General features: G+C 37.1%; 4 protein-coding genes and 2 long non-coding RNA genes across 8 annotated transcripts in view; 2 read left to right on the plus strand and 4 right to left on the minus strand.

Moving 5' to 3' along the window:
- The window catches only part of LOC103149029 (low affinity immunoglobulin gamma Fc region receptor II-like), a 10,653-nt gene extending 3,728 nt beyond the window's left edge, over window positions 1-6,925 (minus strand). The window contains exons 1-9 of one of the 3 annotated variants that reach the window (XM_016679634.1): window positions 6,640-6,925; window positions 5,731-5,872; window positions 5,602-5,664; window positions 5,149-5,409; window positions 4,684-4,941; window positions 4,579-4,608; window positions 4,350-4,496; window positions 3,376-3,432; window positions 2,734-2,837 (exon numbers count right to left, since the gene is read on the minus strand). In XM_016679634.1, the coding sequence (XP_016535120.1) occupies window positions 2,794-2,837; window positions 3,376-3,432; window positions 4,350-4,496; window positions 4,579-4,608; window positions 4,684-4,941; window positions 5,149-5,409; window positions 5,602-5,664; window positions 5,731-5,872; window positions 6,640-6,738 (1,101 nt within the window). In that variant the 5' untranslated portion in view covers window positions 6,739-6,925 and the 3' untranslated portion in view covers window positions 2,734-2,793. Of the gene's footprint in view, window positions 1-2,733; window positions 2,838-3,375; window positions 3,433-4,349; window positions 4,497-4,578; window positions 4,609-4,683; window positions 4,942-5,148; window positions 5,410-5,601; window positions 5,665-5,730; window positions 5,873-6,639 lie in introns of those variants that run through there. The other 2 variants (XM_007568041.2, XM_016679635.1) reach the window with 2 other exon arrangements.
- Window positions 239-541, minus strand: LOC107838161 (uncharacterized). Its single transcript, XR_001664213.1, has 2 exons — window positions 468-541; window positions 239-382 (listed from the first exon to the last, which is right to left on the minus strand). It is a non-coding gene; the product is annotated as an uncharacterized LOC107838161 (long non-coding RNA).
- Window positions 6,926-7,749: 824 nt separating the features above from the next.
- LOC103149032 (butyrophilin subfamily 2 member A1-like) lies at window positions 7,750-10,203 on the plus strand. The gene is made up of 5 exons (XM_016679642.1): window positions 7,750-7,824; window positions 7,969-8,310; window positions 9,086-9,373; window positions 9,441-9,560; window positions 9,629-10,203. Exons 1-5 carry the CDS (start codon window positions 7,788-7,790, stop codon window positions 10,108-10,110), a joined length of 1,269 nt encoding a protein of 422 aa, XP_016535128.1. The 5' UTR covers window positions 7,750-7,787; the 3' UTR covers window positions 10,111-10,203.
- Window positions 10,204-11,479: 1,276 nt separating this feature from the next.
- On the minus strand, window positions 11,480-16,850 carry LOC103149095 (L-amino-acid oxidase-like). Its single transcript, XM_007568112.2, has 8 exons — window positions 16,645-16,850; window positions 14,012-14,019; window positions 13,678-13,901; window positions 13,414-13,526; window positions 13,122-13,323; window positions 12,869-12,937; window positions 12,435-12,571; window positions 11,480-12,275 (listed from the first exon to the last, which is right to left on the minus strand). The coding sequence occupies exons 1-8, from the start codon at window positions 16,848-16,850 to the stop codon at window positions 11,480-11,482; spliced, it is 1,755 nt and encodes a 584-aa protein (XP_007568174.2).
- A 389-nt stretch (window positions 16,851-17,239) lies between these two features.
- On the minus strand, window positions 17,240-17,733 carry LOC103149033 (uncharacterized). Its single transcript, XR_477422.2, has 3 exons — window positions 17,598-17,733; window positions 17,469-17,531; window positions 17,240-17,281 (listed from the first exon to the last, which is right to left on the minus strand). It is a non-coding gene; the product is annotated as an uncharacterized LOC103149033 (long non-coding RNA).
- Window positions 17,734-18,936: 1,203 nt separating this feature from the next.
- LOC103149096 (L-amino-acid oxidase-like) lies at window positions 18,937-23,688 on the plus strand. Its single transcript, XM_007568113.2, has 7 exons — window positions 18,937-18,967; window positions 20,907-21,136; window positions 21,245-21,357; window positions 21,475-21,676; window positions 21,838-21,906; window positions 22,003-22,139; window positions 22,437-23,688. Exons 1-7 carry the CDS (start codon window positions 18,937-18,939, stop codon window positions 23,239-23,241), a joined length of 1,587 nt encoding a protein of 528 aa, XP_007568175.1. The 3' UTR covers window positions 23,242-23,688.
- The last annotated feature ends 2,466 nt before the right edge of the window (window positions 23,689-26,154 follow it).

A 26,154-nucleotide genomic window follows, 5' to 3' on the forward strand; every position in this document is an offset into this window, starting at 1 on the left:
GAACCAGTGACAAAAATACTATTTATCATAAAGCCGTTATTCTCTGCATAGATACAACTGCACAATTATCAATTTCTCTCATTTTTCTCTATACTGGTATATGTTAGAGTAAAATAAACATTGTTCTTTTACTCTGTGAACTACTGACAACTTGTTTTCAAAATTCAAAGCAAACATTTTGTGTTTATTTGCAGAAAATGATCAAACATCACCCATCATTCCTTTATCTGATTTCCAGGCTCCGCCTCCTCACCTGGTGCCAGTTTATCTGGACTGGATGTCAGCAGCAGTGGAGTGATGCTGGACTGCAGCGCTGCAGGCTGGTATCCAGAACCTGAGATGTTCTGGCTGGACGGAGACGGAAACATCATGTCTGCTGGAGCTGCAGAGAAAAGCACAGATCTTGATGGTGTTTACACTGTTAGCAGCAGAGTGACTGTAGAGAAGAGAAACAACAACAACTTTACCTGCAGAGTCCAGCAGAGAGACATCAACCAGAGCAGAGAGACACACATTCATGTTCCAGGTGGGAGAATAAAACACTTTAAACACTTTAACAGTTCAGATGTTGTAGTTTTTACAGGAAACTCTTCATGTTTCAGATGGTTTCTTCGTTCCTCAGCCTGACTGCAGCGTTTCTATCGGCTCTATTGTGATTCTGGTTTTCACTCTTATTATTGGAGCTGCTACTTTCACCTGGAAATGGAGGCAAACTGAAATATGTGAGTTAATTATTAATGTGTTTTATTGTTCAATGAGACGCCATATTTATCCATGTATTAAGATTTTTAAACAGACCCAGAATGTCTGACATATTTGTTTTGATAATCAGAAACTCATTGATCCAAACCATTAATCTTGTTTTTCTTGTTTCTGCAGCAAAGAAGAAGCTAAAAGAAGAAGTGAATGAGGAGAAAAAGCAGCTCATGACAAAAGAAAAGGAGAATTTATCTGAGAAGAAATCAGAACTTGAGGAAGAGATAAAACATAGAAATGAGGATCAGAGAATCATTGATCAGCTGATTGAAGCATTAATGGAGATGTCAGAGGAACTGAAGGATCAGAGAAAACAACTCAGTGATGAAAGAGAGAAGACAGAGAGAATGATTGAGGAGGATGAGGAGAAACTTAACTCAGTTATTGATGAAGAAAGAAACCAGACGGGGAGCGTGATGGAGAAGAGAGCAACAGGATACTTAAAACTGAAGGCAATCATGACAGAGAGTCTAGAGAAACTGGATAAGAGGAAAAAAGATCATCAACATGTGGAGCTGATGACAGTGAAACTAATAGAGAAAACATGTAAAGAGGTTAAAATGCTGAAGGAGAGGAAACAGGAAATAGAGAAAAATGTAGAGGAAATTAACAAACAGCTTGAAGAAATGAAGACATGAATGTGATTTTACTACTGAGACAGAAACAGATTAAATTCAGTTTTTACATGATGTGAGGAAATAAAATCATCAGTAGTTCAGTTCAGTTCAGTTCAGTTCAGTTCAGTTCAGTTCAGTTCAGTTCAGTTCTGTTCAGTTCAGTTCAGTTCAGTTCAGTTCAGTTCAGTTCAGTTCATTAGACTCAGTGGAGACCTTCAGACATTTTTCAGATTCAAAGCAAAAAACATTTTGAGGAAATAAAGCAGCAGAAACCTTTTCTACATGATGAATGAAGAACGTTTAAACTCAGCAGTCTTTATATTTTTACATGTCGGGACTGTTTTAGAAATGTCCTGGATGTGACTCATTAAATTAACTCCAACACCAACAGGAACAAATATTTTAACTGTAATGTAAATAACTGAATAGAGTAAATAATGTTTATAAGCCTCAGGACACAGAATAAGACATGATTGCTTTTTGTTTTGGTGATTGAAACAAAAAGTTTTGTCATTTTTGAGTTCATTTAACTTTACTGTAAATTTGGTCACTTATTTTAGAATGAACATCAAAATACCACTTTCACTGATTGTTACAGCAAATGTTTTGTGTTTTATTTTTGTTTTTATCTGTGTTTTATGAATATTACACAGTACTTTGGTCCAGTTATCTGTTTTTAAAGTGCTTTATAAATAAAATTAACACTGAATGACCTTAAAGCTTTGATCCCACCATGAAGGTGACTTAATAAAAAACAAAAACAGGGAATTACTTTAATCACTAACAAATATTGACAATTTATTTAGATAATTTGGTATGCATAACAGTTTGAAGTATCTGAGAGAAAAATCATTTAAATGCATGAAAATTAAATTAAATGATGAATAAACTGAAACGTGTCTTTGTCATAAACTACATCAGTTAAAAAGTGAAAGTGACCGTTCAATCCTTTAAAAACAGGTCAGAAAAATTTTATCTTTGTTTTCTGAAGTATTTAAACTAAAAGTCTTTCAGTTTTCAAACAATAAAATCTGTAAACATCTGTTAAAGAAACAGAAATGATCCACATCCAGGAGCATTTAACATGCAAATATCAGCTAAACATGTAGAGGGAAGGAAATGAATCCAGAACAAATGATTTACTGAGCTAAATAAGTTTCTCTTTTAGTGCAGGAAAAACATCAGCAAATATAAAAAAACATTAATAGTCAAATATTTCCCACAGTGAATTGATGTAGCAGATTGTAATAATATTCCAGTTTTTTACTATTTTCCCTATGGTAAAATGTTTTTGACCACAAGTTGTATCTTAATCCCAGTTAATTAACGGGCATTAATTAAATTCAGTTTATTTTACTGGTAGTAAATTAAACTGAGTTGAATGAATTTCAGTTTCACAGAACCGACTCGTCTTCATGGATCAGATCTCCGTTTCCTCCTCTGACTGCCTGCTGCTCTCTGCCTCTGTGAGACACAAATGAAGCTCAAATTATCTTCAGTTTCCTCTCAAAATAAGAAAACTAAACTCATCAGGCGGCAGCAGCAGATTTATTTCTGTAGTCTAAACGCGACTTTCACCTAAATAAACACTGAGGACCGACTAGCTGCAGCCTGTGGTTTATAGTTTAACCTGAAGGTAAAAATATTCTCCTCTGAGCTTCACAGACACAAAGATAATTATAAAACTGAACAAAATGTTAAATCAATGAGATCAATCAGTTTATGGTGTTCAAAGATATTGACTCAATATTTTATCCATACACTGAATAAATGGCAAGAAGTTATAAAAACAAGATAAACACAGTCGAGCTGTTTGTCATAAAGATACTTTATGATGCAATAAATTTCTGTAAAACCATCTAAATGTTTTACTGCCTCAACTTTTGACACATTCCTGAAAGCTTCATATTTCTTCAGACATTAATAATTTACCTCTGAGACTAAATTTATAATTTCTATAATGATTGTTGCAAATGTTAAAATAGTTAATTTATAGTAATACCTGTTTTGGTTCCTTTAGAATCTCCTGTTTGTTTTCCAGACACAAAATATTTTAATCCTGAAGATTCACAAGGAAAAACAAAAAGTTATGAATATAAAATAAAATGTCTTTATTCTATTTGGAAAAACTTTCAGATATTCAAATATTAAGTGCATCTTAATCAAATTTAGATAGTCAGCCTAAAATGTTTTTTTTTTTCAAACTGAAAGCATCAAACTGTTTCATCATAAAACATAACAGCAGCAAATGCAAAACAAATAATGAATTTATTTGTCAAACCATCGATCTAAACCAACCTGATCTCTGCCAATCACCAAATATTTTACTTTTATTTGACATAAACCAGGATAAAAGATCGTAAAATAAAACAAATCATCCTTCCTCTAACATAACTTGGTCTTTAATATCTTTGCAAAATTATATCTTAAAAAACAGAAACTTTTTTGAGGTGAGTTTTGTATGTGGAGTAAAATCATCAACCTGACTGTAAATGTGCTGGTTGAGTGACGGACTGGAGAAAAGGAGACGATTGAGACGGAACCAGAAAATCCTAAAGCAGATCGTCTGGCCATCAGCTTGAGACGGGAAGATTTGACTTGAGAAAAGTCTAAACTGTCTAAACTGTACAGTTTCTCTAAATGTAATTATTAGGTAGGAGGAGGTTTACTTTATTCAGACTTTTCTAGGCTGGTCTGTCTGTTTTTCCTTTATATCATGTAACTGAGATAAACTGTGTTGATGATATTGATGGCTTGATAAGCTGAAACATTTTCTGTGTGCTAATAACAGACAGAGAAGGAAACAAACACGTTTTTAGATTTGTGCTGTGATCAGAATAATGTTGCATATTCATACACAATGTACAGTTTATATGGGTCCAATAACAGCATCATGGTGTTAAAATGAAGTGGCTCTGTCCTCACTTCAACCCACTGTGACTTCCTAAATAATAATCCATTAAATAAAGTTCTTACTGGTTCGTCGTTTTCTCTTGTAGTGAATCAGAGCGATCACTGCAGACAACAAGGCCACCAGTAGAAACTTTGCTGTGGACTGAAGAATGAAGGTTTTACAGGGTTTGGACCGAACCAAAGGAACCAAAGGACTTTTTACAGACGGGCCTGAAAGAAACATTTCAGATGTTAGTAGACAAACAGATACAGACAAAGAACAAAAGAAAAGCAGAGAAAAAGAATCACTAACCTGTCACAGTGGGACTCCCTTCACTCGGTGCTGAATAGTAAATTTCAGATATTAAACTTTAAATCACCAACATGACACAATAAGAACCAAGACAAGCCAACCAACCTGTGAGTGTCTGGTGAACAGCCAACCAGCTCTCAGGAGATTCTCCGGCTCCAGAGATGCTGCACCTGTAGTTCCCTTCATCGGCCTTGGAGACGTTTCTGATGGTCATGTTGCTGCTGTAGCAGGTCATGAGATGGAGGCCATCTTTATAGAAATCTCTGATGTGACTCAGCTCAGTTTGCTGGTGAATACATCGAAGCGTCACGTCTGATCCTTCTGCTACCGTCTGGATCGGCGTTCCCAAAATCACCAAACCAACTAAGAAATACATAGAAATATGTTTAAAAATCTTTTAATTTAAAAATTTTTTAGAGGAGACTTTGTGTCACAAAGGTTTTTTGGCAGCAGTTGGTTAAAGCAGTTAACAGTTGAATTTTTAATTTGTTTTAAAATAATTTTCTTGATACATTTCCTGTTCTTTTGCTACTTCTACTATTTCCTATAAAAAATAATTTTAATGCATACCTCTAATAGAAATGTTAACAGAATTGCTCTTTTCTCCTTCATCATTTTCACACCAATATTCTCCGCTGTGGATTTCTAAAGCCGGATCCAGAGTGCAGGAAGGTTCTGCTGAGCTGCAGGGGTCTGAAGAGTTTGTTGCTCTTTTTTCGTTGAATTTCCTCTTTACTCTCCAGTCATTAACTCCGTCTAAATGCTCACATTGCACAGTTACTGTCTCATACTCAAAGAACTGAAGCCTCTCTGGAGAAACATGAGGAAAACCTGAATCAGAGCAGAAGAGAAGAAGGAAAGGAATCAGTGGAAATAAAATAAATATAAGATAAATGAGCTGTAGGTCTTCATGTCTGCAGATCATAGAACAACTCAAAGGATCAAATCAGGTTCACCTTTAGGGATTAAAATCAAACGTCTGCGTTACATAAATATCAGAACAAAGATCAGTTTAACTCTCACCGGTTCTGTGAACAGACCAGCTCTGCTCAGGTTGTGAAATCAGCAGCAGAAACAAGTTGATCCCTGAAAAGAGACAAACATCCAGGATCAGAACGGACCGGCAGCTGGTTTACATGAACTGGTACTTACAGAAAGATGAAACCTCCATGGCCGACGCCTGATGCTGACTGAATTGTCTGACACCGACGTCTGGGTCATACGGGTCAGAACTTCCTCTTCCTGTCTGCTTTGTTTCTGGGGCTGAATGAAGCTGCAGGTTAAAGTTGAAGATCTAGAAATAAACGCAGAGACACAAACTGACAAACTAAAAACAAAGACTGATGGAGGTTTGATGCACCTGAGACTGATGAGTTATTTTAGATCATCTATTTGTTCATTCAGTCTCTGACTGAAAGCTGCAACATGCAGACAGTATTTGACTATTTAGTTGTTCCACAAGCAATTTTCAAACACAAAAAATGTAAAACATTGTGAATTCTACTGCAAAATCATTTAATTAAAAAAATAGCAACAACAAAATCTGATTTAGTTTTTCAAAATAAAGAAATATTACTGAATAAATAATAAATAAGACGCCATGTGGTGCAAAGTGAACTGTGCCTGTCTGAGAGAAAATATCTGATCATTGAAACCTGAGCTGTGGAAAGTTTGCCCAGCATAAAATGTTTGAAAATCTGTGGTAGGAGAGCAACACGGAGCTGCTGCAGCTGCAGCTGCTTCTGCTTCTGCTGCGGCTGCTGCTGCAGCTGCTGCAGCTGCTGCAGCTGCTTCTGCTTCTGCTTCTGCTGCAGCTGTTTCTGCTTCTGCAGCTGCTGCTGTTGCTGCTACAGCTGCTTCTGCTTCTGCTTCTGCTGTTGCTTCCTAAAGCCATGAAAAGCCCTGAACCGCCACCATGTGCTCATCACTAACATGATTCTAACTGCATCACTTGCACTTTGTCTTGCTGTAACACTCAGTGCAAGTGAGAACTACAACATAAAAGACAATCACATCATCAATTAGTAATAACAATAAGTGAAACACTTGGTGTCTATCCACAGCCTGAAGAGTCGACAGCAGCTTCTCTAGTAGCTGATGCTCCTTTTTCCTCTCCAGGATGAAAAGACTGCGACACTGATTGTGGCTCTTTGCTCTCATTCCAGAGGTTGAGAGGATGTAGCATAAAAATAATGTGGTTAGAAAGGAGGTAAAAGGTTTATTATGAGAAACTTCAGAAAAATTATGACAGGATGTTCAACTCAAACCAATAACCAATCGAGACGTATCAAAGTTTTCTGAGTGAAGTGAGTCAAAAGTAACTCTGAGGAAGTCCAGACAAGTTTCAGCAGCAGAGGAGAAGAGTCTTACTGAGAACTCATTGGACAGAGACTGTCCATCAGTCTAACCAGCTGCTGTGATTGGTCTGGTGTCCACAGCTGGACCAATAGGCTTTCAGCAGGAAACAACAGCTCTCAGCAACCAATCATCTGTCAGTTCCTGCTCAAACCTGCAGGGGGAGAGGCTGACCCACTTCTGAGGTCAGAGGTCATAACAATCCATGAAGTATTAACAGGATGTTGTTCTCTGTGTTACTATAAATCAGCTATTAAAACGTTTCTGCATTAACATTTCAGCTGAATAGATTCAGTGTTGCAACAGAAAATGTTTGAGGGGGTTTGATTAGAAACTGATTAAAATGAAAAGTAAAACTGTTCTTATAAGAACAAAACCACGCCTGTAATTTATTGGCCCTTCGTTCTGATCTTTGGCCCCTGGAGTTGACAGAGAAGAAAGGAGCCACTAAAAGGCAGGTCTATTCTCTCTAACGTCATTTCTTTACAATTTAAGACTTGTTTTATTTTTAAATTCATATAAAATACATTAAAGGTGAAATTTGCAGCACATGGAAAGTCAAATAAACGTATCTTTTTGTATCTTTTTATCTTTTTTGATCAGTAGTGATTACACAATAACTCAGTCTGTCATATATTCATGTCTGATATGGTGAGATGATAGCAGCAGGAGGAAAAAACGGCATTTGGCTTGGAAACGTTTTTACTCTACATAATAAATAAATGGGTTAAACAGTTTAATCTTCATAATGATGAAACTTTTCTGTCTCTTTCCTCTTTATCTGTCACCTTTTTGCCTTCAGGATGGCTCACAAACCACAAAGGTTATCTTTAAATCCTTTCTTTGCTGAACTCATGTTTGGCTTCATTCTCCTGGTTGACAGCTGCAAAGGTAACTAACAAACATGGTAACAGCTCTGGCTGCTGAGAGAAAAAGTTAATAAAGAGATGGAATTAATTTATATTTATTAATTAAGACCATTGATAATTAAAATCCCTGATGGAGGCAGTGACAAAGTGTTGCATTCCTTTCCAGGTCAGTCCCTGCAGACGGAGCGTCCTCGGCTCGTTGCAGCGATGCTCGGTGATGATGTGGTTCTACCGTGTCACCTGGGAGGTTCTGTGAACCCCGATGAGTTGGTGCTGGAATGGGGGAGACTGGACCTGAACCCCAGATTTGTGTTCATGTGGTTTGAAGGGAGTGAAAATGTAAATGAACAAAACACGGCCTACAAGGGAAGAACGTCTCTGTTCACAGACAGACTGAAAGACGGAGACGTTTCTCTGAGACTGACGGCAGTAAAACACTCTGACAACGGGAGATTCAGATGCTACAACCCAAAAGAGATGAAAGCAGATTCAGTCGACCTGCTTGTTGGTAGGAAAACACAAAGCAGTATTTTCTATTTTATTTGTTATTTCTTAGTGTTTTGGTCCAGGGTGTGGTAAATATTGTGCTGAACAGTTTATGCATGATGCTTCTGATCATTTTTAGCATCTGTTTTCAGCTGCATATTGTTTTCAAAGTAAGAGAAGCACTACTTCAAAATAAAACTACTTAAAATAGTAGCTTTCCAAGAAAATACTCAAGAGTAAAAAAGTATTGGGTACAAATTTTACTCAAGTACTGAGTGACTGATCATAAAATGTGATTTAATATTTCTACGTGATGTAATCAGTTACATTCAAAGTTTGATGTAATAAAGAATAAAACAAAAGAAATACAAAATAACACATTCAGGAAGAAGCTTTTAAAATATTTCTTTTAGAGTTAAACTTAAAAAAATACTTACAGGAGGAAATGTGTATATGTTAGAATAGGTTAACATATATTTAGTGTTTATTGTGTCTTATTGATCTCTAAATAACTAACTTTGTTAAACTGATGTTAATGATTTACTTACACATGTAAAATGTGTTTTAGTCTATATTCTGCCACCTGCTGGCTGAAAGTGGTACCTACAGCATTTTTAGTTTTTTTATTATTATTATATGCTCACACAAGGGCTGTGTTTGATAAAATTCTCAATTTTTCTTACATTTAGATTTAAAACTAGAGTCTAGATTAAATTGGTTTTAAAACATGTTACTATGAACTGTCATCCTACATATCATAAGGAAATAATGTGAAATCTCTGCTCTCTGACCATCAGGCTCCGCCTCCTCACCTGGTGCCAGTTTATCTGGACTGGATGTCAGCAGCAGTGGAGTGATGCTGGACTGCAGCGCTGCAGGCTGGTATCCAGAACCTGAGATGTTCTGGCTGGACGGAGACGGAAACATCATGTCTGCTGGAGCTGCAGAGAAAAGCACAGATCCTGATGGTGTTTACACTGTTAGCAGCAGAGTGACTGTAGAGAAGAGAAACAACAACAACTTTACCTGCAGAGTCCAGCAGAGAGACATCAACCAGAGCAGAGAGACACACATTCATGTTCCAGGTGGGAGAATAAAACACTTTAAACACTTTAGTTATTTCACTAACGGTTCTGTTTGGTCGTGTTTCAGATGATTTCTTCATCAATGAGAGCAGCTGCTCCGTTTCTATCAGCTTCAATGTCATTTTAGTCGTCATGGTTGTTCTTGGAGTCGCTTTTATTATTTGGATGAAGAAACAAAACAAAAAGGGTGAGTGTCTTCTGTCAGGAAGATTTCAGAAAATTTCATTCATCATAACCTTCACCTTGTTTCTACAGTAAAGAAGTTAAAGAAAATCAGTGAAGAGCAAAAGAAGCTCATCAAAGCAGCAAGACTGAAGGAGGATCTAGAAAAGAGCAACAAGGATCAGAAAATCATTGATCAGCAGATTAAATCACTAACAGAGATGTTAGAGGAACTGAAGGAGCAGAAAAAACAACTTACTGATCAAATGAAGGAGGCAGAAAAAATGATTGAAGAGGATGAGAAGAAGTTTAAGGCTGTTGATGATGAAGTAACAAACCAGACGGGGAACATGATAGAAAAAAAAGCACAAGGATATTTAAAACTAAAGGAAACTATAACAGAGAGCAAAGAGAAACTGACTGAAAGAAAGAAAGGTCATCTAAAGGTCGGATTTATCACAGATAAACTGATAAAGAGAACAAATGATGAAATTAACAAGCTGAAGGAGAGAAAACAGGAGATAGAAAACCATGTAAAGAAAATACAAAAACAACTTGATGAAAAGGAAACTTAGAAGTAATTCATGTTCAGAAAAAGAAAAGCAAAACTTTGTAAAAACTTTGTAATATTTTGTTGTCATAATTCATAGTGACTAAAATTTGATACATTATCAACATCGATTCTGTTTTGTTTACTGATGTTTTTATAGATTACAGATTAACCATAGTCTGAATGTTCAGCACAGCCTCATTATCATAATTAATATGTAAAAGCAATGGCAGAAACCACTCATCATTTAAAATATATAATGAAACATTATTATTTATTTGGTTCTTCACATTAGATTTAAATGATCAGGATGCACCACAACCAACCATAAATGGATCCATAACATTTTTTATTTCATTTAATTCAACATGCATTATTAATTGACACAGTGTAACTGTCTCCTTCCTCATTTTAATTTATGTAGAATAAATCATAAACAGGATTACCAGAAATAAAAGGTTAAATTTGGGGAAGTTGAAACTCCTTGAAATTTAATCAACAGTGTTTGATAGTTGAAAGTTTAGTTTTTACCAGTATTTGTACTTAATATTGTAAAGTGGATCTGAATGTAAGAAATATGCATTAAAAGATCAAATCAAACACTTTCAGATCCTCACACAGATTATGACAATAACTACATATTGATGATGATCAGCAAATAAAATACAGTGAAATACTGTTTACTTTTAAAGTTCATAACATGTCATATTAGAACTGATTCATCTTAAATTTATTGGGAATTAAATGATCCAGAGTAGAAAATATGGAACATTTTACACAATGAATTATTAAAATGTCCTTTTTTCACATTTCATTAAAAACGTGAAAAAAAAAATTCTCACAAATTTAAAATTAATCCCCAGATATTTTTCAGTCATTGTTTATTTCCACTTACTAATTAGATTGGAGAAAGAATCAATTACAGTGATTAAAATGCTTTCATGGCAGAGGACTATGAAACTGTATATTTTACATAAAAATCTATTGTTTTTGTTGATGTTCTGTTTAAATGTCTGATTGTTTTTCTCCCAAAACTGTAGAAGCTTCATAAACCAAATTCAGATCAGGACTGACTCCTCTTTATGGAAAAACAGAAATCATCTGTTTCCATAACCTCTGGTTACGATCACTGTGCACTGGAAAAATGTGTTAAATGAAATATATGTTCTAAAACACATTTTGCACAATAAAACCTTTTTTATTTCAATATTTTTATTTAAACAAAGAAAACAAAAATCCCATTAGCCCAAACAGAAAAAACTAAACCAAAGAAATCAATCGAAGCACATGACACACATTAACTAATATTTATGTAATGGAGAAAAGTTAATCTAAGTAACAAAACAGCATCTTAAAAGAGATGCTTCACCCTAAACCGAAGCATTACCTCCAGCTCAGAGCTCGTCTCGGCCCTCGTTTCTCCCAGATCGAGCCTCTGCGTTAATATTCGCAGCGGCCCTGATTGCAGATTTCATCGACGCTTCGATCCAGCCGTGAGGGAAGGCGGCGTGTTCGCCAGCAAAGTGAATCCGGCCTTCGCTCCTGAACAGCTCGTTGGCGTAGTCCAAGTGCTGATACGGAGTGAAGAGAGCGAAGGCCCCCAGGCTGTAAGGATCAAGGCTCCACTTCTTCACCAGGATGCCGGTGCAGAGATCCCGGACGATCTCACCGTGGATCTCAGACAAATCTCTCAGAAGAACCTCCTTCAGCTGCTCATCACTGGCCCCGAGGAAGAGCAGCGAGTCGTCGGACCAGGTGTAGGAGGCCAGGATGACGCCGATGGTGTGATTCCTTGGGAAGCTGTAGCTCTGGTAGTAGATGAACCGAGAGGGTCGGTCTGTGATGCTCTTCCCTCCTTTGATCCCGTCCTTCTCCCAGAACTTTTCGCTGAACGTCAGCGTGATCCTGGTGGCGCTGTCGTAGTGGACCGTCCTCAGGGCCTCCATCTTTTGTACAGAAAGAGGCGGAAAGAACTCCATGAAAAGAGCTGCCTTGGCCGTGGTTGTGACCAGGACGGCGTCAGCAGAGACGTTTGTAGGACCGTCTGACTGGTTTCTCTGGTACTGGACAATGACTCCGTCCTCTGATTGGATGATATGCTGAACCGTAGAGTTCAGATGAATGGCTTGATTGAGAGGGAGAGCGATGGCGTTGGGGAGACTATCAGTGCCATCAGTCAGCTCAAAGTACCTTCACATGTAGGAGAAATAAGCTGCTGTTATTACATGCATTCAATCTACTATTATATCATCAGTGATATTAAATGTCAGTTCATCTCAGATCCAACAGGTTTACAGACAGAGCTGCAGTTCTAGTTCTCCTGTGTTTAAAGCTTCTTCCTGGCCTCACCTGACCGTGTCGTTGACGTCGGACTGGTCATAGACCATCTCGCTCAGCGCCGTGTACATCAGGCTCTGCTCGTTCAGCAGGTCTCCAATCATTCTGATGGCTCCGTCGCTCAGACGTCCAACTTCTTTCAGATACTCCTGATAAACAAACATGTTTACAACTGAAGACTCCGTGTGCTTCTAATTCTTTAACTAGAGGCAAATCAGCCTTTACCTCCAGTTTGATCTTATTTAAATGAAGCTTTACACCAGAACCCTGTAGCTGTAAATGACTGATGCAGGTACATGTTGACATGAAAAACATGTTTTTTTTTTCTGTAATTTATTCCCTACATGACATCATAACACTTCAGGCAGAAAAACAAGAGTCACTCATATTTCACAGCAGCATTGTCTGTTGCTTTATGCCAATTATTAAAACATGTTGTACTTTACCTTTACAGAATAATGGTCATATTTTTGCAGTGTGTAGTTGCAGCCATGTTCTTCAACTTCCATCCTAACCTACAAAAAACAAAATAAATATTTATTTAACTGAAGAAACGTTTAAACTATTAACTTTTAAAGTCATTCCCCGTCCGTTACGACTGTCTAAGAACCACATCCGTACCTGAGAGCATTTAGAAAGTAACAAACTCCAGCTGTGATTCTTTGTCTTCATTCCACCCTTATTTTGTTTCCCACTCACCGGAGTCAAAGCCTGCTGCAGCAGCTCCTCGGCTGACTTGCCCTTCTCGCTCTCGTACACGTTGTACAGCAGAACGTCGGGGTTTTCTTTCACCTCATGGTTCCTTTTCTTCACCCCGTTGACCAGGTAGTATGTGTTGTTGTCATCCATGATGAAATCCCTGCGCTTCAGCCCCAGATTGTCAGCAAATGTGAGGACAATGCTATGGAGAGATAATTGTTAGAAACGATGTCAGCTCATGGTTTCAGATGTGTTGTTTTAAAACTCAGTCGAGTTCAGATATGAAACTTACTGATGGAAACCTGGGATCCTCATGGCCCCGATTTCTGCGTGCCAGCCCTCCTGGTGATTCCTGAACGTTTCCACTCGTCCACCAACACGATTGTTAGCTTCTATGATGGTGACCTTTTTTATTAAAAATTACAGAAAGAAAAAGATTTATAGTAACATTGTGTGCTAGAAGCAGAAATTGGGTCTAAAATCAAACAAACATTACATCCACCAGAGAGCAGGAGCTTCGTTGTTACTGAGTTTGTCCAAAATGTTTTAATTGTACCTCATGTCCTGCATCCTGCAGGAGTTTTCCTGCCGTCAGGCCGGCCATCCCAGCTCCAACAATAACAACATGGTGAGGTTTCTGTGTCTTTGGGAGGCCGTGTTCTGCTATGCGCACCAGTTCATCGTAGTCTTTGTCCTTCAAACAGTCGGTCAGTTTATCTTTCAGGCTGGCAGCAGAGGAACAGCTTTGGTGCAGCAGCAGCAGCATCAAGCCAAAGACAGCTGGCGACACAAAACAGGGAAGAAAGAGGAAATTAAAACTGTAAAATGTGTCGTACAGATCACTGATGATTAGATAATATATCATCAATATAATAGGTAATAAAACCTACAGACTTTTCTAGAAAGAAAAATAAAATCAGATGCAAATAGAAGCTCATGTTGAAAGGTTTGAATCGTCTTTCCAGAGATACTCTAAAAAATTCACATTTTAGGTTTTAGAAACATTAAATGCATGAAACCTGAGATCAAAAAATAACAATAAATACCAAGCAAATACTCACATAGAGATGTTTTTACAAGTGGTGGATGCATTTTTTTTATCTTCTCTGAAATAATATAAACACATAAAACTTGTCAATCAACTGGTTTTGAGTTATTTTCTGGTACATTTTAATTTGTAAATTGTGATTAATTTTAACTGTATCACATCATATGTGAATTTATTTCTCCATTTACAGCTGATTCATCTCACCTGAAAACTTTTACTGCATGCAATAAAGCGAAGATTTAAAATTGAAAGACAATAGTTCAATATTTTTACTTTGCTTATTTTATTATCTTTAATTCATTTGAGAAAACAGCACAAAACAATGATTTTTGATATTACATTTTCAACATAACATTCCTGATTAACTGTAATTCATGAATCAGTTCTTACCTTGGAGCTGTTACCTCTTTGTTACCTGCAGAGGCGTCTGTCCCTTTAAATGCTGCAACGTTGGTGAAAATAAGTTGTCTTGTTTATTATAATGAGTTGGAACAAAGGCGTTTCTTTCCCTGGAATCTCTGCTGACTTTTACTGAGAAAACAAAGAACCGTCACTGCAGTAAGATTCCCTGGAAAGCTCTTTGTTTTGTTTATTTAGCTTAGCATTTTTATAATAAACAATTATTTGAATTATTAATTCATATTTTTGACTAATATTTTCACTCTTGTCTAACTAAATGTTTATTTCCATTTTTGCAGTTTATAACTGTTCTAGACTTGAACCAGAAAACCTGCTAACATTCAGTCATTTCCTCAGAAACATTCAGGTTTTAACAGCCATGAGACTTCGGAGTGTCAGTTCACTGAGACTCACCGACTCATGGAGCTGCAAATGTTTCAGGGGTTGGAAAAATGAAAAAGAGTCTTTACATTTTATCAGTGAATTCATATGCAGATATTCATAATTACTGCATCTGTCTTTAGTTTTAGAGACAAATCTGGAAAATAAAAAGGAAAAATTCCTGTCAGAATCTTAAGTTGTTTTATTTGTTTATTCTTTCTGGATTGATAGTTTTATTTATTTATTGCCTTAGTTTATTATCTTTGCTTTGATTAGCTCAGCATTGGATCCTTCTGTTCTTAGTTATTTTATGTTTATTATTTATTTCCTGTGTTTAGGAATTAAATAAGATTTTAGCTTGAAGTTTTATTCAAGTTGGAGGGATTTTAGTTTCCTCCTTCCTCCTCCTGTATGCTGTCTCTGTCTCCCTTTGCCTGAACTGTAAAAAAATTAATTAATTAATTAAAAAAGTGTTTTATTTACAGTAAAATACTGGCAGCTGTGATTGCCAAAATTTTACAGCATTTATTTTGGTGAAATTCTGACAACAGCTGCTGGTATTTTATACCATAAATTAGAAACTCTCTGTTTTTTTATTATTTTTCTAAACAGTGTGAGTTGAACGCTGCTCTAACCTCACACCTGCACTTTATTTTCAAATTAGCAGCAATTCATTGTTACAGTTTTCAAACTCCCAGTATTGAACCGCCTCTCTCCTTATTAGAGCACACACAGGGTCAGTACGACCCAGCTGGACTGCGCACAGAGTAAAAAACTTGTGGGGTCTAAATGACCCCGCCTCTGTGGGAGGGTTAATGAAAACACACCAATTTAAAAAAAACAAAGCTTTGTGCTTGGATGAGGTGGCTTTTCAACGGCTAATTGGTCCATTTCACAAAGCTGCAAACTAATGTGAGGTTATGATGTCCTCTAGCAAAATCCATCACTGGAAGTTATTTATTTATTTATTAAGACTTTTTTTCTTTTAACAAATATAAAAGTTCATCCAAAGAACTCCAAGAAACATCAACCTTTTAATTGCACTTTTTATTTTTGCACAGACTTGGAAAAAGGATCAAATCAAGCGCCCCACTGTCTCTTCTTCATGTTGTTTTAGAGACACTGCAGAAACCCTGCAGACCAAGAGATAAAAATTAATCTAGCAAGGGCTTATTTAAAAGAAAATATGCTAAATGAATAAAGCTAATTATTTTTATTTGATGTTTGATTATTGGATGATTTGGAAATCTTTGGTTTGTACAAGTGAGGCTGAGCACTGCTGCAAAAACAGCTTGGGAACCACGATAGTTTAATGCCCAGAACTTTTCTGATCATCGGTTGTTGAGTCAAGTTTTGGCTCTGGCCCTTTAAGAGGGAGGAGAAAAAACACATCAACCTAAAGGATGATGACATTTCTGCTTTTACAGCTGCGGGGTGTGCGACTAATTATTAACGCTTTTATAGCAGCTTTGGAAGCATTCTTTATTTTATTTATACCATAATTTTGGTATTATTATTATTACTGTTATTATGGGTAATAATAGAGTCATTTAATTGATTGGCATGTGTTATTAGACATGTAGCTTTTCAAATCATAGGGCTGGTGAAGCACAAACTATTGATTTTAGGTTGTAATATTTTACAGATATGTGAAAGTAGCTTGGATTTTANTCTCCGGCTCCAGAGATGCTGCACCTGTAGTTCCCTTCATCGGCCTTGGAGACGTTTCTGATGGTCATGTTGCTGTTATAGCAGGTCATGAGATGGAGGCCATCTTTATAGAAATCTCTGATGTGATTCAGCTCAGTTTGCTTGTGGATACAAGGAAGCGTCACGTCTGATCCTTCTGCTACGGGTCGGACCGGAACCTCCAGGATCACCAGACCAGCTGAGAAACACATGAATGTTCACATCATTCATTAAACGTGTTACTGATTTCATTTAATACATTTTATATTTTGCATGTTTGTTGTAGATGAAGATTAATGGTAATTGTTTTTTTAAATAATATTGACAGAATTTAGTCTTTTCCTGTTTTTTCTATTGTCTATAAATTAATTTTAATACAAACCTGTAATAGAAATGTTAATAGAATTGCTCGTTTCTCCTTCATCGTTTTCACACCAATATTCTCCACTGTAAACTTCGAAGGACGGATCCAGAGTGCAGGAAGGTTCTGCTGAGCTGCAGGGATCTGAAGAGTTTGTTGCTCTTTTGTCGTTGAATTTCCTCTTTACTCTCCAGTCATTAACTCCGTCTAAATGCTCACATTGTACAGTTACTGTCTCATACTCGAAGAACTGAAGCCTCTCTGGAGAAACATGAGGAAAACCTGAATCAGAGCAGAAGAAGGAAAGGAATCAGTGGAAATAAAATAAATATAAGATAAATGAGCTGTAGGTCTTCATGTCTGCAGATCATAGAACAACTCAAAGGATCCAGTTATGTTCACCTTTAGGGATTAAAATCAAACGTCTGCGTTACATAAACATCAGAACAAAGATCAGTTTAATTCTCACCGGTTCTGTGAACAGACCAGCTCTGCTCAGGTTGTGAAATCAGCAGCAGAAACAAGTTGATCCCTGAAAAGAGACAAACATCCAGGATCAGAACGGACCGGCAGCTGGTTTACATGACCTGGTACTTACAGAAAGATGAAACCTCCATGGCCGACGCCTGATGCTGACTGAACTGTCTGACACCGACGTCTGGGTCATACGGGTCAGAACTTCCTCTTCCTGTCTGCTTTGTTTCTGGGGCTGAATAAAGCTGCAGGTTAAAGTCGAACATCTAGAAATAAACGCAGAGACACAAACTGACACCGACCCAAAAACAAAGACTGATGGAGGTTTGATGCACCTGAGACTGATGAGTTATTTTAGATGATCTATTTGTTCATTCAGTCTCTGACTGAAAGCTGCAACATGCAGACAGCATTTGACTATTTACTTGTTCCACAAGCAATTTTCAAACACAAAAATGTGAAACATTGTGAATTCTACTGCAAAATCACAAATTAAAAATGCAGGTAGACCATATAATCTGATTTAGTTTTGCAAAATAAAGAAAAAAATATTAATAAATAATTAAACCCTCTTCTCCACACAGGCTTTGGTTCAAAATGAACTTTATCTCTCTAAACATGGAGAATGAGATGACTGTTAACTTTGGAGAGAAAATATCTGATTATTGAAAACTGAGCTGTGGAAAGTTTGCCCAGCATAAAATTAAAATCTGTGTAGATCTGACTTGACTGACTCACGACAGGAGAGCAACACAGAGCTGCTGCTTCCTCCTCCTCAAACTAAAGAGATGAAAAGCCTTGAACCGCCACCATGTGCTCGTCGCTAGTATGCTTTCTAACTGCATCGGTGGAGGGTGCAGCGTCTGCACTGTGTCTTACAAGAACACACAGGGAGGAGTACAACATAAAAGACAATCACACCAGCAACGAGCAATTACATTAAAAACATGGTTAGTTGGTGTCGAGCCACATCCTGGAGAGTCTATAGCAGCATCTTTAGTGGCTCCTATTTTTACTCTACAGGCTCTGGGCACCAATGATCTATTCTGCTGCCTTCCCTCTTTCCTTGGAGATATTCCTCCTCTGATGGTGCAGCTGCCCGGCCACATTGTGATGCAGCTGGTCAGGGCAGATTGGATGATGCCTTGGTAAAAGGAAGCTAAAATTGGTGCTGGAGCTTTTGCTCATTTCAGTTTTGCTGACAGACCAGGACAGACTCTGTGATGTGAACATCTGAAAATGCTCACTCTAAAATTTAGTTCCAAGTCTAACTGAGAATCTGATGCAATAATTGAGCATTTCTGTTCACTTATGTTCTCCATTTTGAGATAATTTGTAAATAAGCAGAGGAGATTGTTTTAGATACTGCAGTAGTTTTGCACAAGTTTTTTAATTTTATGCACGTTGCTGCATATCGCATTTATTTTCTATTACCACTGTGCAAACATCTTCAGGCATCCACCATGACTTATGGATCATCAGAACAACAAACAAGTAAGTTTGAACTTCTGAGGAGGAATGCTTCATGTCAATGTAACAGAGGTGAACAAAAAAATCACATGGTCCATTTTTATGTGAAGTTTATATAAAAACTGACATGTAAAGGAAAACTTTCAAATGGATGTTTTCATTACTTGTGTTCATTGTGTTATGTGTGGGTGAAGAAACATACAGACTGTTTATGATTCTGCACTTTTTCAATCTGCACCTGTAGTTTTTAGAAATGTAAGCATGCAGGTTGCTGCTGAGATTGTGAATTATTAGTGCTACAAACACACTTTATCCAGATGGCAGTTTTTCTAATTAATAAGTGGGAATATTTCCCCCATTTACATTTGCACAGAGTTACTTCTGCAGAATGTTTTACTTTCAACAGAAAATGTTTTATAGATGCCCTACAATTTGTTCTCAGTTTTATTTATGGCTCCCCTCAGGCTATCGGAATTTGACAGTTTTGGTTTGTCAATACTTCATTCATTTGCCCAGCAAAACCATTTTATGTGACGTTCATATAAACATGATCTCTTATTTATTTAAGTGCGTTCATTGTGATGATCAAAACCTTTTGTTACATGCACGGTCCCAAACATGTGAAGTCGGTTATGTGTGGGATGTACAAACTGTTTATTATCCTGCATCGTTTTAAAATTCTGCTTCACAAGCTGCACCTGTAGTTCCTTGGAAATGCAAGGAGGCTGTTAAGATTGTGAAACACCACTGAACAACACCGACGCCAGTTGCTTTGTGCAGACAGGTGTTTTTAATTCAATTTTGAGTTTATTTACGATATGTTTTTGTTCTGCACAATCACCATAGGAATTTATATTTACAACAGAAAAATATTCATAAGGTTTCCTAAAAATTTATAATTGAACCATCAATTACTGAAACCACAAACACACACAAAAACAACAACAACAAAAAAAAAAACACTTTAATACACACACGCAGGTTTAGTGCGACCCTGCCGGACTGCGCACAGAGTAAATGACCAAATGACCCCATCTCTGCAGGAGGATGAAAGGAATAATGAGAGGTTCAGTAAAAACAGGAGTGGCTCTAATAGGAACGGAGATTTTTCCAATGAAAAAGATTTTCATTGGAAAAATCTATTTCCAATGAAAATTATGCAACGTTAAAAAACCTGCTTTGCTACTCCACCCTCCTTAACGTATAAAAGAGGATGGGCTCGCTGCAGAAAACGGGACTCTGGGTCTCTGGCTGGGAAAATCTTCAAATCGGAAAGGTACATTTTATTTTATCATATTTGCAATTTGTTTTATTCCAAAAAACATGTTTTCTTCAACTAAAAATTTGAAAGGTTGTTACAAAATATGAGATTTTTTAAACTATGATATAAAAATAAATATTTTCTGTATGTATTTAATCACGTACAATTTGAATTATTGTTATTTCAACAATACACTGTGGTATTTAATGTTATTAATGTGTTTATTCAGAGTGGAGCATAAACTTGACAAAAATGGACCAGATTAAAATAAAACAACATCCATGTGAGTATGTTATAGTTAATCAATACTTTTGTGAAAACCTGTTTGATTAAGATCACTGTTATAGCAATAAAAATTAGAATTACTCTCTTATTCTTATGAAAGGTTGTGTGAATATAAACCAAACTATGTTCATGCCAGATATGAGGTTTGAAAGAATAGAGAGGGTTCTGTATGAAAATAAATTCTTGGGTAAAACTTGACACATGAAAACTGCCTCTGGATGTTGGCAACCTGAAATATTCTGAAATGGATTTAAGTAGAGTAAAAGTTTACAAGATTCGCAATTATAGTTTCTGAAAATTGTAAAATGAAAATTGTGATGGACATGGTGTTAGACGGGGGCAACTGATAAAGAGAAAACAACAGATTTTTGGATTTGTTATTTTAATTGTTGATGTTTTTCATCTTTGTACCTCCAGTTGCTTTGGGCGTGTTGCTGCTGCTGTTTCTGTACCAAAGCCACTCTTCCTCTCCTTGGAACCTTCACGAAATCTTGGCAAATTGTTTGAATGACACCGACTACGACGCACTAGAGAAGATAATGGAGACAGGCCTTCCAAAAATAACCAAACATCATCGTGTTGTTATCGTTGGGGCCGGCATGGCTGGACTCACTGCTGCCAAACTTCTGCAAGACGCTGGATATAATGTAATGACACACACACACACCAGCACCTCCTGACCCCACTAAGGGACAAGGGTGTAAGAAAATGGATCGATAGATATTTTCTTTTTAATTTTGCTGTTTCTAAATAAGGTAACCGTTTTGGAGGCAAGTGAGCGTGTTGGAGGACGGGTGTTGACCCACAGGAATGAAGAAGAGGGCTGGTATGTTGAATATGGGGCCATGAGGATCCCAAGTTCTCATAAGTGAGTAAAAATGCTTTCTAACATAATACTGCTCTGAAAACATGATGTGTTGATCTCAGGATTCAAATTTAAGGCTGATGTAGAGCTTAAAGTCACCATGTAAAAACTTTTCAACAGGATTCTGCGAAAAATTATCGACCGACTGCACCTGACACTGAATACATTCAACATGACTGATAACAACACCTATTACCGGGTGAATAGGGAGAAGCACAAGACTTCAGAAGTGATGAAAAATCCCAGCATCCTGAATTATAGCTTAAATGTGAACGAGACAAATAAACAGGCCAGTGAGCTGCTGCAGGAGGCTTTACTGAAGGTAAACGGAGGAAGTGTGGGGTCTGCTAGCGTCTTTACACCAGGTTTCTACAGATTATCTTGATTTTTAGAACAACACACAAAAAACTTTTGTTCACATGTTGGTTGTGTGTGGGTTGAATCCTTTATCCAGTATACTGATCCAAGTTATGCTTCCTGTAGGTGACAGATTTTCTTAAAAATAAGACATGTGAGGAAGTTCTGAAGACGTTTGATCACTTCTCTGTAAAGGTAAGTTTCACTTTGCAGCATCCATGATTTGATTTTTTTTGCTCTTTTTTATCTGGTTTTAAATCCTCATGGGTCAAAACATATTTTTGTAAACAGGAATATCTGAAAGAAAATACCTATTTGAGTCCAGAAGCCATTAGGATGATGGGAGACATCCTGAATGAAAACAGCATCATGGCCAACGCTCTGACTGAGATGATTTACCTCATGAATGATGTCAACGACTCTGTGAAGTAAGAACAAAATAAAATGTTATTGTGACAATGTTTTAATTATGTCATGTTGAAACATACCTGGAGTCTCCAGTGGCCTTCACTTTTAGGACCTGAGCGTTTTTAGAGCACTGCCCTTGTAAGACAAAAGATACTTCCAAATGTCATTAAATTCAAGTGTTCTAATCACTTGAACCAATATACGTTTAAAGAATGATTGATTAACACAACTTTATGGCACATTCTTACAAAAACAGTAAAAGGAATCTGTTGATCACACATTCATTAACAGTTACTTGATTTGTTTCTAATCTCCAGATACAGTGAAGTGACCGGAGGGACAGATCTAATCCCCAAAGCTCTTTACGAAACTCTCAAAAAGGACACGGTCAAAGTGAACTCTACAGTCAAGAAAATCTACCGCTTTGAGACAAATGATCCAGTCACAGTGTCATATAAGTCTGACCAAACAGACGGTCTTTCTAATATTACAGCTGATGCGGTTCTGGTGACAGCCTCTGCCAAAGCAGCGCTCTTTATTGATTACGATCCGCCTCTCTCCACCAGCAAGATAAATGCTCTGAGGTCAATCCACTATGGAGGCTCCACCAAAGTTGTCCTCACCTTTAGTGAAAAGTTCTGGGAGAAAGAAGGCATCTATGGAGGAAAGAGCGTCACTGACCGACCCTCTCGATTCATCTACTACCCCAGCCACAGCTTCCCAAAAAACAAAACGATCGGCGTCCTCCTGGCTTCCTATACCTGGGCTGAAGACTCCAATCTCCTCCTGAGTTTGACCAATGAGGACCTGAAAGAGTTGGTCCTGAAAGACTTGGCATTGATCCACGGCGAACACGTCAAGTCCCTCTGCACTGGCATTCTGGTGAAGAAGTGGAGTCTGGACCCCCACAGCCACGGCGCCTTCGCTCTCTTCACTCCTTATGAGCACCTGCAGTACACCCAGGAGCTCCAAAAGAATGAGGGCAGGATTTATTTTGCTGGTGAACACATAGGCTTCCCCCACGCTTGGATTGAGACGGCTATGAAATCTGCAATCCGAGCAGCTAGCAACATAAGTACTGATGCAATGAAACTCATAAACGCGGCCAGAGATGAGCTGTAAGGCCTTAATCGTGAGCCAGTCGCTGATATTAGGGATCTTGATTCATTTTCAATGTTTCTGAGCTATCTTTGCATGTTTATTATCACAGTACATCTTATTGCTATTCTGCATGTTAGTAGTTTTGGCCCCTGAATGGCACCTTTTATAGTTCTTTGTCCAAGTCAGTCTTGACTGATGGCAAACATTGATCAAGATAAACAACTTTCCATCATTTTGGAAAAAGAAACCTTAAAAACCTAAAGTATTACTGAAAGCATTGCTAAATTGTTTCCTGTAATGTTACTACTTTGATTGTTAGAGGTGTAAAAAATGTGGAACCGGTTTTGGATGGTTGTTGGATTGTTTCGGTACATTTTCTTTTCTTAAGGGCAAATTTTCATCTTTATGTTTTTTGTTTCTATGCTTATTCTTCAAGATGTAAAGTACCCATTAGCTAAAAGTCCTTGCAGCATTTTTACATAATCTGAAGCATTTTACAAAAGAAAAAAAAGATAAATAAACAGTTGATGCAACATCTATGACTATTGTGTTTTTCATTATGATCTGAGTTGGCCTGACTTTTGGGTCAGGTTTGGGTTCAAGCCATAAATCTAAACTTTACAAGAGTTCTGCTTCACCTAAACCATGTCACAATCATGCAGTATTTTGTTGTGTCACCTAAAATCTTATTAAAATACATTGAAGTGCGTCTGTGTACTGACTCATCTAGCACCAATATTGACATGCATGAATGAAGCAATAAAGTGTTATATGTATATGTATTCACTAATCACTACTGAGCATGTTATAATGCCCTCATAATACCCTCAGAATAATGTCTGAGGGCATTATGCATCAGCCCTCGTAAAGGCTGTTATTTTGTATACTGGCTATCATGAATTAGTTATTTGATATTTATTTTTACCTAAACTGAGAGAGTTTGTGTTGTTTCAGTGAAACCTGAGCTGGAGGTGAAAATGTGAGAAGCATGGAAACGTTCATTTGCAGAGAAATCACAGCTTTTACAAAGCTGCTGTCAGGAAGATTTAAAACCAGCCACTTCCCAAGGCTAAAGACGTCTCAAAAGCTCTTCAATCAAAGCAGAAGGATAGAAAAAATGTGACCATATAAATTGTCAGTAGGCCTTGAAAGGAAGGCCTGAATGTTATCAGATTGCTAATGTTAATCCGTTCAGGAAGGAATTCATCAATTTACAAGAAATATGTTGGGCCTCTTGTGAAGAATATGGCAACATAAGGGAACATTTTCCTTTATGTATGACAGAATAAAGTTCAAATGTCATTCCTCTTCAAATAAAAGTCAAGAAAAAAACTTTAGTTGCAATATGGAGAATTTCTGACATTAGTCTCTAGACTCGCATAAATTGTCAGTGAGTAATGTTACATCATTTCTATGAAGGTATAATTCACTAATGCATGTGCATACAGCCTTAAAATAGAGAAAGTGATCATAAAGTTGTTGTTTTTTTAAATAAAATTAATAACCACATTTGTCTTTAAAACATAATTTTGTAAAGCCTTGGACAGGTCTTTTTTCCACCATGATTGCATGTAACTCCTAACCCATTCCACACCGTGGTTTGGCAAAAGAGCCTGACTGTTCACACACTGCTACATCCTGAATGGAAAGTTGAGTGGAAGGAAAAATGTTCAAAAAGATGCACAAGCTATGGCAATAACTGCAGCCAATAAACACAACTTATTCACAAGATTTCTGGGAGATTCTTGAAGGCTGCTGGTAGATTCACTACCTGCAGATGGAACCTTTATTCTTTTTCTTCCTGACCCAAAGACAGGACTGGATACATATTCCCAAAACATATCTGCCCTAAACACCAGTCAGTGATCAGAGTGAGAGTAATTTAAACTGGTTTTACAGCTCGGCTGTTTTAATAAGCTAAAGCTAAAGCCCTCAGGCTCTTATTTCCAGGTGATTATTTCATAATCTTTGCTACTTGTTAACGTTTCCTTTAGTTCCTCTGAAAAGCAGCTGAAACTCTTGCATGTCAGGTTACAAAGATAAAAACTGAGAGATTAAAAACTTTAACAGAATAATTTTGAAAATGTCAAAGTTGCTTTTCATTAATAATTGTTAATGGAATAAAAATTAATCATTTCAATACTATTGTTAAATTTCTTTTTATTAAACATTTAGTTTTATTTATTGACCTGTTGAAATGTTTCCATTCATCCAGTCACTCGTTGTGCACAATGCAGATTTGATCCCAGAACCTTTTTGGTGTCAGGAAACAGATGATTGCTGAGGAGCCTCACGTTCTTTTACCAGAAATTATTTTAAAAAGAATGTAAAATGGATAACTGAGTCGGGTTTATCTCGCATCTTGTGACAATACGTCAGCTGTCTACATATACCAGATCCAAAAACATGATGATTTGGTGCTTTCTGTGTGGTTCTGTCTCTCAGAAGATCCACAGTAGAAGTTAAACTGGTGCAGAGAGTAAAAGTCTCCAACCAGAGGAAGTTCAGATCCTAGATAATAAAGACACAACGTGCTTTGAATTCAGTCACACTAATATTTATAGTTATAGCAGGAGAAAAATGAATTGTGATCACATTTTGCTGTGAAAAATTTGATCTTTATGTAACTGAATCTTAAATTTGTGTAACTGCAAAGTCCTCAGGCTCCACCAGGCGCTCCAGAAGTAATCAGGGGTTAACATGACATTTCTGAAGAAATCTATGTTTTCATCTACAATAATAAAATGTTCCAAGTAAGTCGAACACAAAGCATCATTTCCAATGAATATTGAGCAACTTAGCAGAAGTTGTTTCATCACTTCTTGTTTTCCCGCCTCCCGTCTTTATAAAAGGAGCTGAAATCAGAACAGGAAACCAGATTCTGGGCTCCAGTTGGTGAGGAGTTTCTCTTTTTAACATGAGTGTAAAGTAACT

The sequence above is a fragment of the Poecilia formosa genome, unplaced genomic scaffold, assembly GCF_000485575.1.
Source record: "Poecilia formosa unplaced genomic scaffold, Poecilia_formosa-5.1.2 Scaffold217, whole genome shotgun sequence".
NCBI classification, from domain to species: Eukaryota; Metazoa; Chordata; class Actinopteri; order Cyprinodontiformes; family Poeciliidae; genus Poecilia; species Poecilia formosa.

Bases quoted from the DNA above. Each gene is read 5' to 3' on its own strand.
- LOC103149032 (XM_016679642.1), top strand. From the start codon at position 7,788: ATGTTTGGCTTCATTCTCCTGGTTGACAGCTGCAAAG. The intron at 9,374-9,440 runs GTGGGAGAATAA...GTCGTGTTTCAG, and splicing joins GACACACATTCATGTTCCAG to ATGATTTCTTCATCAATGAG. The intron at 9,561-9,628 runs GTGAGTGTCTTC...TTGTTTCTACAG, and splicing joins GAAGAAACAAAACAAAAAGG to TAAAGAAGTTAAAGAAAATC.
- LOC103149095 (XM_007568112.2), bottom strand. From the start codon at position 16,850: ATGTGTTTCTCAGCTGGTCTGGTGATCCTGGAGGTTCCGGTCCGACCC. The intron at 13,324-13,413 runs GTAAGTTTCATA...ATCTCTCCATAG, and splicing joins AGGATCCCAGGTTTCCATCA to CATTGTCCTCACATTTGCTG. The intron at 12,938-13,121 runs GTGAGTGGGAAA...TGTTTTTTGTAG, and splicing joins TGCAGCAGGCTTTGACTCCG to GTTAGGATGGAAGTTGAAGA.
- LOC103149096 (XM_007568113.2), top strand. From the start codon at position 18,937: ATGACTTATGGATCATCAGAACAACAAACAA. The intron at 21,907-22,002 runs GTAAGTTTCACT...TTTTGTAAACAG, and splicing joins TTGATCACTTCTCTGTAAAG to GAATATCTGAAAGAAAATAC. The intron at 22,140-22,436 runs GTAAGAACAAAA...TCTAATCTCCAG, and splicing joins GATGTCAACGACTCTGTGAA to ATACAGTGAAGTGACCGGAG.